The 11,621-nt window shown below is 42.9% G+C and overlaps 1 protein-coding gene across 1 annotated transcript; it reads left to right on the top strand.

The window, feature by feature from the left end:
* Positions 1-2,523: 2,523 nt before the first annotated feature.
* LOC120918368 (uncharacterized histidine-rich protein DDB_G0274557-like) lies at positions 2,524-7,555 on the top strand. The gene is made up of 2 exons (XM_040329911.1): positions 2,524-3,651; positions 7,529-7,555. Exons 1-2 carry the CDS (start codon positions 2,524-2,526, stop codon positions 7,553-7,555), a joined length of 1,155 nt encoding a protein of 384 aa, XP_040185845.1.
* The last annotated feature ends 4,066 nt before the right edge of the window (positions 7,556-11,621 follow it).

Consider the following 11,621-nt stretch of genomic DNA (forward strand, 5'->3'; position numbering starts at 1 on the left):
AAAGGGCATTTGCATAGTCCAATCTGGAGTTCACAATTGTTCCTACCACGACCGCTATATCTTCTTTGGGAATGAAAGGAGTAAGTCTGCGTAGTAGGCGCAGCAGATGGTGAGATCCACTGACTACTGACCCTATTTGTGCGTCCATTGTCATGTAGGAGTCGAAGATGACCCCGAGACTTTTGACTTTGGCGCTAGGGGTGATGATTTTGCCCAGAATAGGCGGGGGGGTCCAAGTTGTTGCAGGTTGTTTCATACGCTTGGCGTGAAACAGGAGAAGTTCTGTTTTCGCTCCGTTAAGTTAAAGATAACTCTTTGTCATCCAGTTCTTTATCAAAGAGAGGCATGTCTCTAGATTGAGGTGGTGATCCTTTTTGTTGCAAATGCGGAAATGCAGTTTGCGTGTCATCTGCATATGAATGATAAAGCAGTTTTTGGCTGCTGATGATTTCAAAAAGCGGACGAAGATAGATGTTGAATAGCACCGGCGACAGAGGCGATCCTTGAGGGACTCTGCACGATAATGTGCGTTTCTCAGAAGTGAAAGGTCCTAACTTCACTATATGCGATCGGTTGTCCAAAAAAGAGGAGAACCAAGATAAATCGCCTTCTGCGACTTTGGCTACTTCAGCTAGCCGAGTCAATAGTAGCTTGTGGTCTACGGTGTCGAAGGCTGCGCTTAGGTCCAACAGAACCAGAAGACAAGATTCTCCTTCGTCTGCGGCCTCGAGAGCGTCGTCCCATATTTTGAGCAATGCTGTTTCCGTCCCGTGTCTGGGACGGAAGCCCGATTGAAATGGATCAAGTAGGTTGTGGGTATCTAGATGCTGTTGCAGCTGTTGTACCACTACTTTTTCCATTACCTTTGAGAGAACGTTTAGGCCTGTTATGGGACGGCGGTGAGTTGGGTCCTTGGGGTCTAGGGTGTTATTTTTTAAGATAGGTCGGATTATGCCCTTTCAACTGGGAGGGCACTATGCCTTCCTTGAAAGATTGGTTAATAAGCTGCGTGATAGGAGGGGCCAAGATGTCAGCGCATTCCTTCAGCAGTTTAGTGGGGATGATATAATTTGGCGCTGTGCCGTTACCGCAAAGTACCAATGATATTCTTTGTGGCATGGATAGAGATGGGTTCCAGCATAAACTTACCTGATTGTGGTGAATTTCTGCAGGTATTGTATGGATAATTACGGGGGGGGGGGGGTTGAGGGGGGTATTGTTTTGCTGAATGCTTTCCCGGATTCCCTCGATTTTATTAATGAAGTAATCTGATAATTCATTGCAAAATTAGTTTTTCTTGGCTTTGAAAATTTCTTTGTGGTATTTTCTTGTTGAGAATGAGTATCCACACAAGAATGAGTATCCACACACGAATGAGTATTCACACAGGAATGAGTATCCACACAAGAATGTGTATCCACACAGGAATGAGTATCCACACAAGAATGAGTATCCACACAAGAATGAGTATCCACAAAAGAATGAGTATCCACACAAGAATGAGTTTCCACACAAGAATGGGTATCCACACAAGAATGAGTATCCACACAAGAATGAGTATCCACACAAGAATGAGTATCCACACACGAATGAGTATCCACACACGAATGAGTATCCACACAAGAATGAGTATCCACACACGAATGAGTATCCACACACGAATGAGTATCCACACAAGAATGAGTATCCACACACGAATGAGTATCCACACAAGAATGAGTATCCACACAAGAATGAGTATCCACACACGAATGAGTATCCACACAAGAATGAGTATCCACACACGAATGAGTATCCACACACGAATGAGTATCCACACACGAATGAGTATCCACACAAGAATGAGTATCCAAACACGAATGAGTATCCACACAAGAATGAGTATCCACACAAGAATGAGTATTCACACACGAATGAGTATCCACACACAAATGAGTTTCTACACAAGAATGAGTATCCACACAAGAATAAGTATCCACACAAGAATGAGTATCCACACAAGAATGAGTATTCACACACGAATGAGTATCCACACAAGAATGAGTATTCACACACAAATGAGTATCCACACAAGAATGAGTATCCACACACGAATGAGTATCCACACAAGAATGAGTATCCACACAAGAATGAGTATCCACACACGAATGAGTTTCTACACAAGAATGAGTATCCACACAAGAATAAGTATCCACACATGAATGAGTATCCACACAATAATGAGTATCCACACAAGAATGAGTATCCACACAAGAAAGGGTATCCACACAAGAATGAGTTTCCACACAAGAATGAGTATCCACACAAAAATGAGTTTCCACACACAAGAATGAGTATCCACACAAGAATGAGTATCCACACAAGAATGAGTATCCACACAACAATGAGTATGCACACAAGAATGAGTATCAACACAAGAATGAGTATCAACACAAGAATGAGTATCCACACACAAATGAGTATCCACACAAGAATGAGTATCCACACAAGAATGAGTATCCACACACGAATGAGTATCCACACATGAATGAGTATCCACACAAGAATGAGTATCCACACAAGAATGAGTATCCACACACGAATGAGTATCCACACAAGAATGAGTATCAACACAAGAATGAGTATCCACACAAGAATGAGTATCCACACACGAATGAGTATCCACACAAGAATGAGTATCCACACAAGAATGAGTATCCACACAAGAATGAGTATGCACACAAGAATGAGTATCAACACAAGAATGAGTATCAACACAAGAATGAGTATCCACACAAAAATGAGTATCCACACAAGAATGAGTATCCACACAAGAATGAGTATCCACACAAGAATGAGTATACACACAAGAATGAGTATCCACACACGAATGAGTATCCACACAAGAATGAGTATCCACACACGAATGAGTATTCACACACAAATGAGTATCCACACAAGAATGGGTATCCACACACGAATGAGTATCCACACAAGAATGAGTATCCACACACGAATGAGTATCCACACACGAATGAGTATCCACACAAGAATGAGTATCCACACAAGAATGAGTATCCACACAAGAATGAGTATCCACACACGAATGAGTATTCACACAAGAATGAGTATCCACACACGAATGAGTATCCACACAAGAATGAGTATCCACACAAGAATGAGTATCCACACAAGAATGAGTATCCACACACGAATGAGTATCCACACAAGAATGAGTATCCACACCCACACACGAATGAGTATCCACACGCGAATGAGTATCCACACACGAATGAGTATCCACACACGAATGAGTATTCACACACGAATGAGTATTCACACACGAATGAGTATCCACACACGAATGAGTATCCACACAAGAATGAGTATCCACACAAGAATGAGTATCCACACACGAATGAGTATCCACACAAGAATGAGTATCCACACACGAATGAGTATTCACACACGAATGAGTATTCACACACGAATGAGTATCCACACACGAATGAGTATCCACACAAGAATGAGTATCCACACAAGAATGAGTATCCACACACGAATGAGTATCCACACACGAATGAGTATTCACACACGAATGAGTATCCACACAAGAATGAGTATCCACACACGAATGAGTATCCACACACGAATGAGGTGCGCTACCGCCTCGTACTTTATTCTGAGCATGCGCGCGTTTCTAAGCATACACACAAACGTGTTTCTCGTCGTAAACCAGCCCGACGAAAAACACGACGAGGAAATTGAGTCTCCCGACGAGAAAAAAGAGAACATGTTCTCTTTTTTTCTTGTCGAGTTCCACGACAGTTTTCTCGACGAAAAACATACACACGACCGTTTTCCTCTGCAAAAAAAAGCCCTGCCAGCATTTTTCTTGATGGATTTTGTCAAAGAAAACGGTCGTGTGTACGAGGTCATAGGACGCTCACTAACACACAGCTCCTTTTTCTATCTGCAAAGTGGAGAGCGTCCTGACCCTCCTGCTCGCCCCCTCCCCCCTCAAGAGGCTTTCTCCACACCAGGGAGAAAGCCTTGCATTACTGTGTGGAGTTACAGACAGAAGAACAGGAAGTGAGGATTTCTCAGAAGAAATAAGGACATTTAAAAGCAAAATGGAAGGATGAGGTAAGTGAAGGAGGACTGCACTAAGGTAAAGGAAGCTATTTAGGGAAAAATATTTTTACCTTTACAACCCCTTTAACCCCCTTGGCGGTAAACCCGAGCGTGACTCGGGGTAGGTTTCCAATGTTAGGATCGGTATCCCCGAGTCACGCTCGGGGTGGATGTGCAGAGTGTGCAGCGGCGCGGCTTACCTTCTCGCTGGATCCACAGGCAAGTTACTTACCTTGTCCCCTGGATCCAGCGATGCATCCCCGCTGTGTGAGCGAGCGGGACCTCCTCGCTCGATTCACAGTGTCCCCGTGTGCGGCCGATCTCCGTTCCCTGTGACGTTACAACGCACGGGGACGGAGAACGGCGCCAAATTCAAAAAAGTAAACAAACACTTTACATACAGTATACTGTAATCTTATAGATTACAGTACTGTATGTAAAAAATACACACACCCCTTGTCCCTAGTGGTCTGCCCTGTGCCCTACATGTACTTTTATATAATAAAAACTGTTCTTTCTGCCTGCAAACTGTAGATTGTCCAAAAGTGTCCCTTTATTTTAAAAATGGTTTTAGATCAGCTAGAAAACAGCGATAATAAATTATAATCACTTGCAGAAATGTGTGATAGCGATTTGTGGGAAAATTCGTCATAAAAAAAATAAAAGTAATGACAGCGACAATTCTGCAACTGAGAACATTTCAGTGATTTTGAGTTGATTACATTATTGAATAATTTTTATTATAATTATATTATTATTTGTTATAATTATGTATTATATTATAATTTATAATTTTGTTTTAAAAAAAAATCATACCCGGGATGCCTACAAGACTCTTGCTTGGTCAGATTTAAGTGAGTTATTTCTAAAAATTGCAGGCCTACAGTATAAAACGCCAAATTTCCTTTCAAAATAATTGTACCGCTTTTGGTACGTAATTCCAGACAGAATCATACCGCCAGGGAGGTTAAGTGGTTAATGGCTGTGTGTTGAGTTATTTTGAGGGGACAGCAAATTGACACTGTAAGACCCGGTTCACACTGCGGCGGCACGACTTCGGGGGCGATTCGGCAAGGCGACCTGAAGACAACTTCAGAGGCGACTTGCAAAATGACTTCTGTCAATGCATGTCGCCCCCAAAGTCGTACAAGAACCTTTTTCTAAGTCGGAGAGACTTGCGTCGCTCTCACTGGAACGGTTCTATTGAATAGAACGGGACGCGACTTGTCACGCCTGACGAGTCTCCCCAGTGTGAACCGGCTCTTAGGCTGCATTCACACCTAGGCGTTTTTACGCCCGACGCCCCACGCTATTGCAGCCTGCAATTTAACATTGTCGGCTATGGAGATGGTTCGCCGAACGCCAAAACGCCGGCATAGCCGACAATGTTAATCACCCCTCCGGCGTATTGTAGGCTAAAAAACGCTGTGTTTTGTCGCGGCAAATCGCGGGACAAAACGCCGCAATTTGTCGCGGCAAATCGCGGTACAATACGCCGCGTTCAGGTGTGAATGCACCCTTATACAAGCTGTACACTCATTACTTTACATTGTAGCAAAGTTTAATTTATTTAGTGTTGTCACATGAAAATATATAATAAAAATTTACAAAAATGTGAGGGGTGTACTTACTTTTGTATTTTCCATAAACAGCTTACATGTAGACTGGTAAGCTCAGCTGTCCAAAGAAGGCCTTTATCAGTGCAGATCGGCTCGCTCACAGTGAATTGGTAATGCCCGGGGGACATGTACTCACCATTAATAGACCCAATTTTTTGTGACCTTGGATTCATGAAAAGTATTTCCCTCATCACTGTTTAATGAACAGGCTTGATGGTATTGATCCTAGAGGGATGTACAACAGCTCCCTCCAGTCTATACACTATCGATTGCTCTCTATGAGTGCAGTGCCTTCCTCCAACCTTCCCATTGTCTCCAATGATTATGTAAACCAAGAACCCGCCATGACTCACACATACACATTGCACATTAGTAACACTTCCCCCATTGCTCTACATCCTGAAGTGGCATACATCGCGTCACGAGATGCCGAAAGAAGCCGAACGTCGGTGCGCATGCGCCGTATAGAGCCGCACCGACGTTCGGCTTTTTTCGGCATCTCGTGACGCGATGTATGCGTCGGTCGGATGCCTGTCCATCAATTAGGAACGCCCAGCCCCAGCATCGTACCCGGAAGTGGCGGTGAGAACGTATATAGCAAACGGTACGTACGGACGTTTTTTTTTTAATGAAACCAGCCGATTCTAATTGTGATTAATGTGGGAAATGCAATGTTAAAAGTTTATTTTTAGGGGAACCACCCCTTTAAGACCCGGACCTTTAGGCAGTTAAAGGACCTGGCCAGTTTTGGCACTGCGTCGCTTTAACTGACAATTGCGTGGTCGTGCGACGTGGCTCCCAAACAAAATTGGCGTCCTTTTTTTCCCACAAATAGAGCTTTCTTTTGGTGGTATTTGATCACCTCTGCGGTTTTTATTTTTTGCGCTATAAACAAAAATAGAGCGACAATTTTGAAAAAAAATCTATATTTTTAACTTTTTGCTATAATAGATATCCCCCAAATATATATATATAAAAAAAAAATGTCCTCAGTTTAGGCCGATACATATTCTTCTACCTATTTTTGGTAAAAAAATCGCAATAAGCGTTTATCAATTGGTTTGCGCAAAATTTATAGCGTTTACAAAATAGGGGATAGTTTTATTGCATTTTTATTAATTATTTATTTTTTACTACTAATGGCGGCGATCGTCGGTTTTTTTCGTGACTGCGACATTATGGCGGACACTTCGGACAATTTTGACACAATTTTGGGACCATTGTCATTTTCACAGCAAAAAATGCATTGTTTACTGTGAAAATGACAATTGCAGTTTGGGAGTTAACCACAAGGGGGCGCTGAAGGGGTTAAGTGTGACCTCATTTGTGTTTCTAACTGTAGGGGGGTGTGGCTGTAGGTGTGACCTCATTGATTGTGTTTCCCTATAAAAGGGAACACACGATCAATGACGGCACCACAGTGAAGAACGGGGAAGCTGTGTTTACACGACCCACGGCTGGGCACTTAAAGAGGACGTACCTGTACGTGCTTGTGCCCAGCCGTGCCATTCTGCCGACGTATATGTGCAGGAGGCGGTCCTTAAGTGGTTAATAAGTGTGACATGTGCAGATGATTAATTAGTTTTACTAATAATTAAAAAACAGCCACATGTTTAGCTTACACATATCAGTGACAACCAGGGGTCAAGTCCTGGGGGAAAAAGTGTGGGAACTCCCACCCAAGATCCACTCCCCCACCAAAAAATAAAAAATGATACGCTCATCTGCATAATTACTAAACCGCATGTTTTTTTTTCGATCCACTGCACCTTAGTAATCCTTTTTGTTACTGGCAGCTTCATGTATATGGATTCATCGGGTAGTGTGCGGATATTGCGTCACTTTCTCGATGCCTCAATGTCTCCTGGGAGCTTTTGTCATTGTTCCCAGGAGACATTGCCGCGAGTTATGGTGGGATTTAGAAAGAACTCAATGCCGCTCTAATGCCGCGTACATACGGTTGGAATTTCCGATGAAAAAGTCAGACAGAATTTTTTCATCGACCGTGTGTATGCCCCACCTGACTTTTTCAGTCGTAAATTCCGACGGACTTAGAAAGAGAACATGCAAAAAAAAAAAACGCATGCTCGGAAACAATTCGACGCATGCTCGGAAGCATTGAACTTCATTTTTCTCAGCTCATCGTAGTGTTGTACGTCACCGTGTTTTTGACGGTCGGAATTTGGTGTGTTCGTGTGTATGCAAGACAGCTTGAGCGGAATTCCGTCTGAAAAACCCGTGGGAGTTTATTCCGACGGAAAAAACGATCGTGTGTAAGGGGCATAATTCATCTCGAAGGTGTTTTACCGAGTTGAGGTCAGGACTCTGTGCAGGCCAGTCAAGTTCCTCCACCCCAAACTTGCTCATCAGTGTTTTTATGGAACTTGCTTTGGGCACTGGTGCGCAGTTATGTTGGAAAATGAAGGGGCCATCCCCAAACTGTTCCCACAAGTTTGGGAGCATGAAATTGTCCAATATGTCTTGGTATGCTGGCGCCTTAAGACAGGGGTTGACAAATTTGCTTGGAATCCAGCTAAAAAAGTTAGGAGCCAGAAAACGCACCCCGTCCCGATGAGCTTGCGCACAAGCGAACACATAAGTGAGCAGCGCCCGCATATGTAAACGGTGTTCAAACCACACATGTGAGGTATCGCCGCGATTGGTAGAGCGAGAGCAATAATTCTAGCCATAGACCTCCTCTGTAACTCAAAACATGCAACCTGTAGATTTTTTTAAACGCTGCCTATGAAGATTTTAAAGGGTAAAAGTTTGTCGGCATTCCACGAGCGGACACAATTTTGAAGCGTGACATGTTGGGTATGAATTTACTCGGCGTAACATTATCTTTCATAATATTTAAAAAAATGGGGATAACTTTACAGTTGTCTTATTTTTTAATTAAAAAAAGTGTAATTTTTTCCCAAAAAAGTGCGCTTGTAAGACCGCTTCGCAAATACGGCGTGACAGAAAGTATTGCAACGATCGCCATTTTATTCTCTAGGGTGTTAGGATAAAAAATATATATAATGTTTGGGGGTTCTAATTAGAGGGAAGAAGATGGCATTGAATAATAGTGAAAAATTACATTAGAATGGTTGTTTAACTTGTAATGCTTAACTTGTAATACCAACGGCTCACCACCAGATGGCGCCACCTTCCAAGCCAAGGCGTCAGGACACTATTTCTAGTCGCCATGGCGACCGGGATTTGTCGAGCCCTGCTAAGAGTTCTCTTCAGTGGAACTAAGAAACCAAGCCCAACCCCTGAAAAACAACCCCACATCATAATCCCCCCCCCCCACCAAATGATTTGGACCAGTGCACAAAGCATGAAATTCTGTAAGTACAAAAATATTAAGAAAGGGAGGTCAGATCATATTGGTCCCATAAAGAATGATGAAGGGAATCTGGTTACTAAGCATGGGTAAATGGCGAAGGTATTCAATTTATTCTTCTCCTCAGACTTCACGAGGGCATCGGGGGGCTTTAGTAACCAAAATTGCAATGTTTATCCTCATGACACATTACAGGAAGCACCCTTATGGCTAACAGAGGACAAAATTAGAAATAGACTTGAAAAACGTAACATTAATAAATCACCGGGATCAGGTGGCTTGCACCCGAGGGTCTTTAAGGAACTCAGTCAAGTAATTGCCAGACCATTGTTCCTAATTTTTTACGAACAGTCTACTGACTGGAATAGTACCAGCTGATTGGAGAAAAGCCAATGTAGCACCAATATTTTAAAAAAGTGGCAAGATACATCCCTGGGAATTACAAACCAGTTAGCCTAACATCAATAGTATGTAAGCTCTTGGAGGGGATGATAAGGGACTAGATACAAGATTTTAGAAATGAGAACGGTATCATTAGCAGTAATCAGCATTGATTCATAAAGAATCGTTCTTGCCAAAAAAAACTAAAAACCTTCTATGAGGAGGTGAGCTGCCATCTAGATAAAGAAGTGGCAAGCTACATCCCTGGGAATTACAAACCAGTTAGCCTAACATCAATAGTATGTAAGCTCTTGGAGGGGATGATAAGGGACTATATACAAGATTTTAGTAATGAAAACGGTATCATGAGCAGTAATCGGCATGGATTCATGAAGAATTCTATGAGGAGGTGAGCTGCCATCTAGATAAAGGAAGGCCCGTAGACGTGGTATATCTGGATTTTGCAAAAGCATTTGACACAGTTCCCCATAAATGTTTACTGTACAAAATAAGGTCCGTTGGCATGGACCATAGGGTGAGTACATGGATTGAAAACTGGCTACAAGGGCGATTTCAAAAGCTAGTGATAAATGGGGAGTACTTGGAATGGTCGGGGGTGGAAAATGGGGTCCCCCAGGGTTCTTTCTTGGGACCAATCGTATTTAATTTATTCATAAACGATCTGGAGGATCGGGTAAACAGTTCAATCTCCGTATTTGCGAATGATACTAAGCTAAGAAAGGCAATAATTTTGCTGCAGGATGTGGAAACCTTGCAAGAAGATCTGAACAAATTAATGGGGTGGGCAACTACATGGCAAATTAGGTTTAATGTGTAAAATTTTTAAACAATGCATTTGGGTCGCAAAAATATGAATGCAATCTATACACTAGGTGGAGAACCTCTGGGGGAATCTAGGATGGAAAAGGACCTGGGGGTCCTAGTAGATGATAGGCTAGGCAATGGCATGCAATACCAAGCTGCTGCTACCAAAGCAAACAGAATATTGGCATGCATTAAAAAGGAGATCAACTCCAGAGAACAATAATTTCTCCCGCTCTACAAGACTCTGGTCCGGCCGTACCTGGAGTATGCTGTCCAGTTCTGGGCACCATTCCTCAGGAAGGATGTACAAGAAATGGAGAGAGTACAAAGAAGGGCAACAAAGCTAATAAAGGGTCTGGAGGATATTAGTTTTGAGGAAAGGTTGCGAGCACTGAACTTATTCTCTCTGGAGAAGAGACGCATGAGAATGGATATGATTTCAATGTACAAATACCGTACTGGTGACCCCACAATAGGGATAAAACTTTTTCCGCGTAAGGGAATCTAATATGACACGCGGCCATTCACTAAAATTAGAAGAAAATAGGTTTAACCTTAAACTGTGTAGAGGGTTCTTTACTGTAAGAGCGGCAAGGATGTGGAATTCCCTTCCACAAGCGGTGGTTTCAGCGTGGTGCATGAATAGTTTAAAAAAACTATTAGATAAGCATCTGAACAACCACAACATACAGGGATATACAATCTAATACTGACATAAAAGCACACACATAGGTTGGACTTGATGGACTTTTTTCAACCTCGCCTACTGTGTAACTATGTAACTATGTAGTGGCGTATCCCAAAAAATGGCCTGGTCATTAGGGGGTAATTCCTTCCGGGGGTGAAGTGGTTAATCTACCAACAACTATCTAGTGCAAAGATCTGCCTTAATTGGATACAAATTGACAGGATGGATTAGGAAGGTCCTCTGCAGGTGCACAGCTGATAGATAATTATGAAACCACTCCCATTAGACCCACTCAGCACAAAGGAACAAACAGGGATTTCTTCAGAATAACAAAAGATAGCAATCTATAACAAAGGTTGTTATAATCCTTGTAATGTACACAGATCACCCAGAGGGGAATATTTTTTTCCGGAGTTACTCTTTAACCACTTCCCGCCCGGCCTATGGCCGATTTACGTCCGGGAAGTGGTTATGAAATCCTGACAGGACGTTCTAGAACGTCCTGCAGGATTTCATGACGCGCGCGCCCGTGGGGGCGCGCATCGCGGCGATCGGTGATGCGGGGTGTCAGTCTGACACCCTGCATCTCCGATCTCGGTAAAGAGCCTCCGGCGGAGACTCTTTACCACGTGATCAGCCGTGTCCAACCACGGCTGATCAC

Source organism: Rana temporaria, chromosome 12, assembly GCF_905171775.1.
Source record: "Rana temporaria chromosome 12, aRanTem1.1, whole genome shotgun sequence".
NCBI classification, from domain to species: domain Eukaryota; kingdom Metazoa; phylum Chordata; class Amphibia; order Anura; family Ranidae; genus Rana; species Rana temporaria.

Excerpts from the sequence above, each read along its gene's own strand:
- LOC120918368 (XM_040329911.1), top strand. The coding sequence starts at position 2,524 with ATGAATGAGTATCCACACAAGAATGAGTATCCACACAAGAATGAGTAT. Across the intron at positions 3,652-7,528 it reads ATGAGGTGCGCTACCGCCTC|CTTCATGTATATGGATTCAT; the intron begins GTACTTTATTCT and ends TGTTACTGGCAG.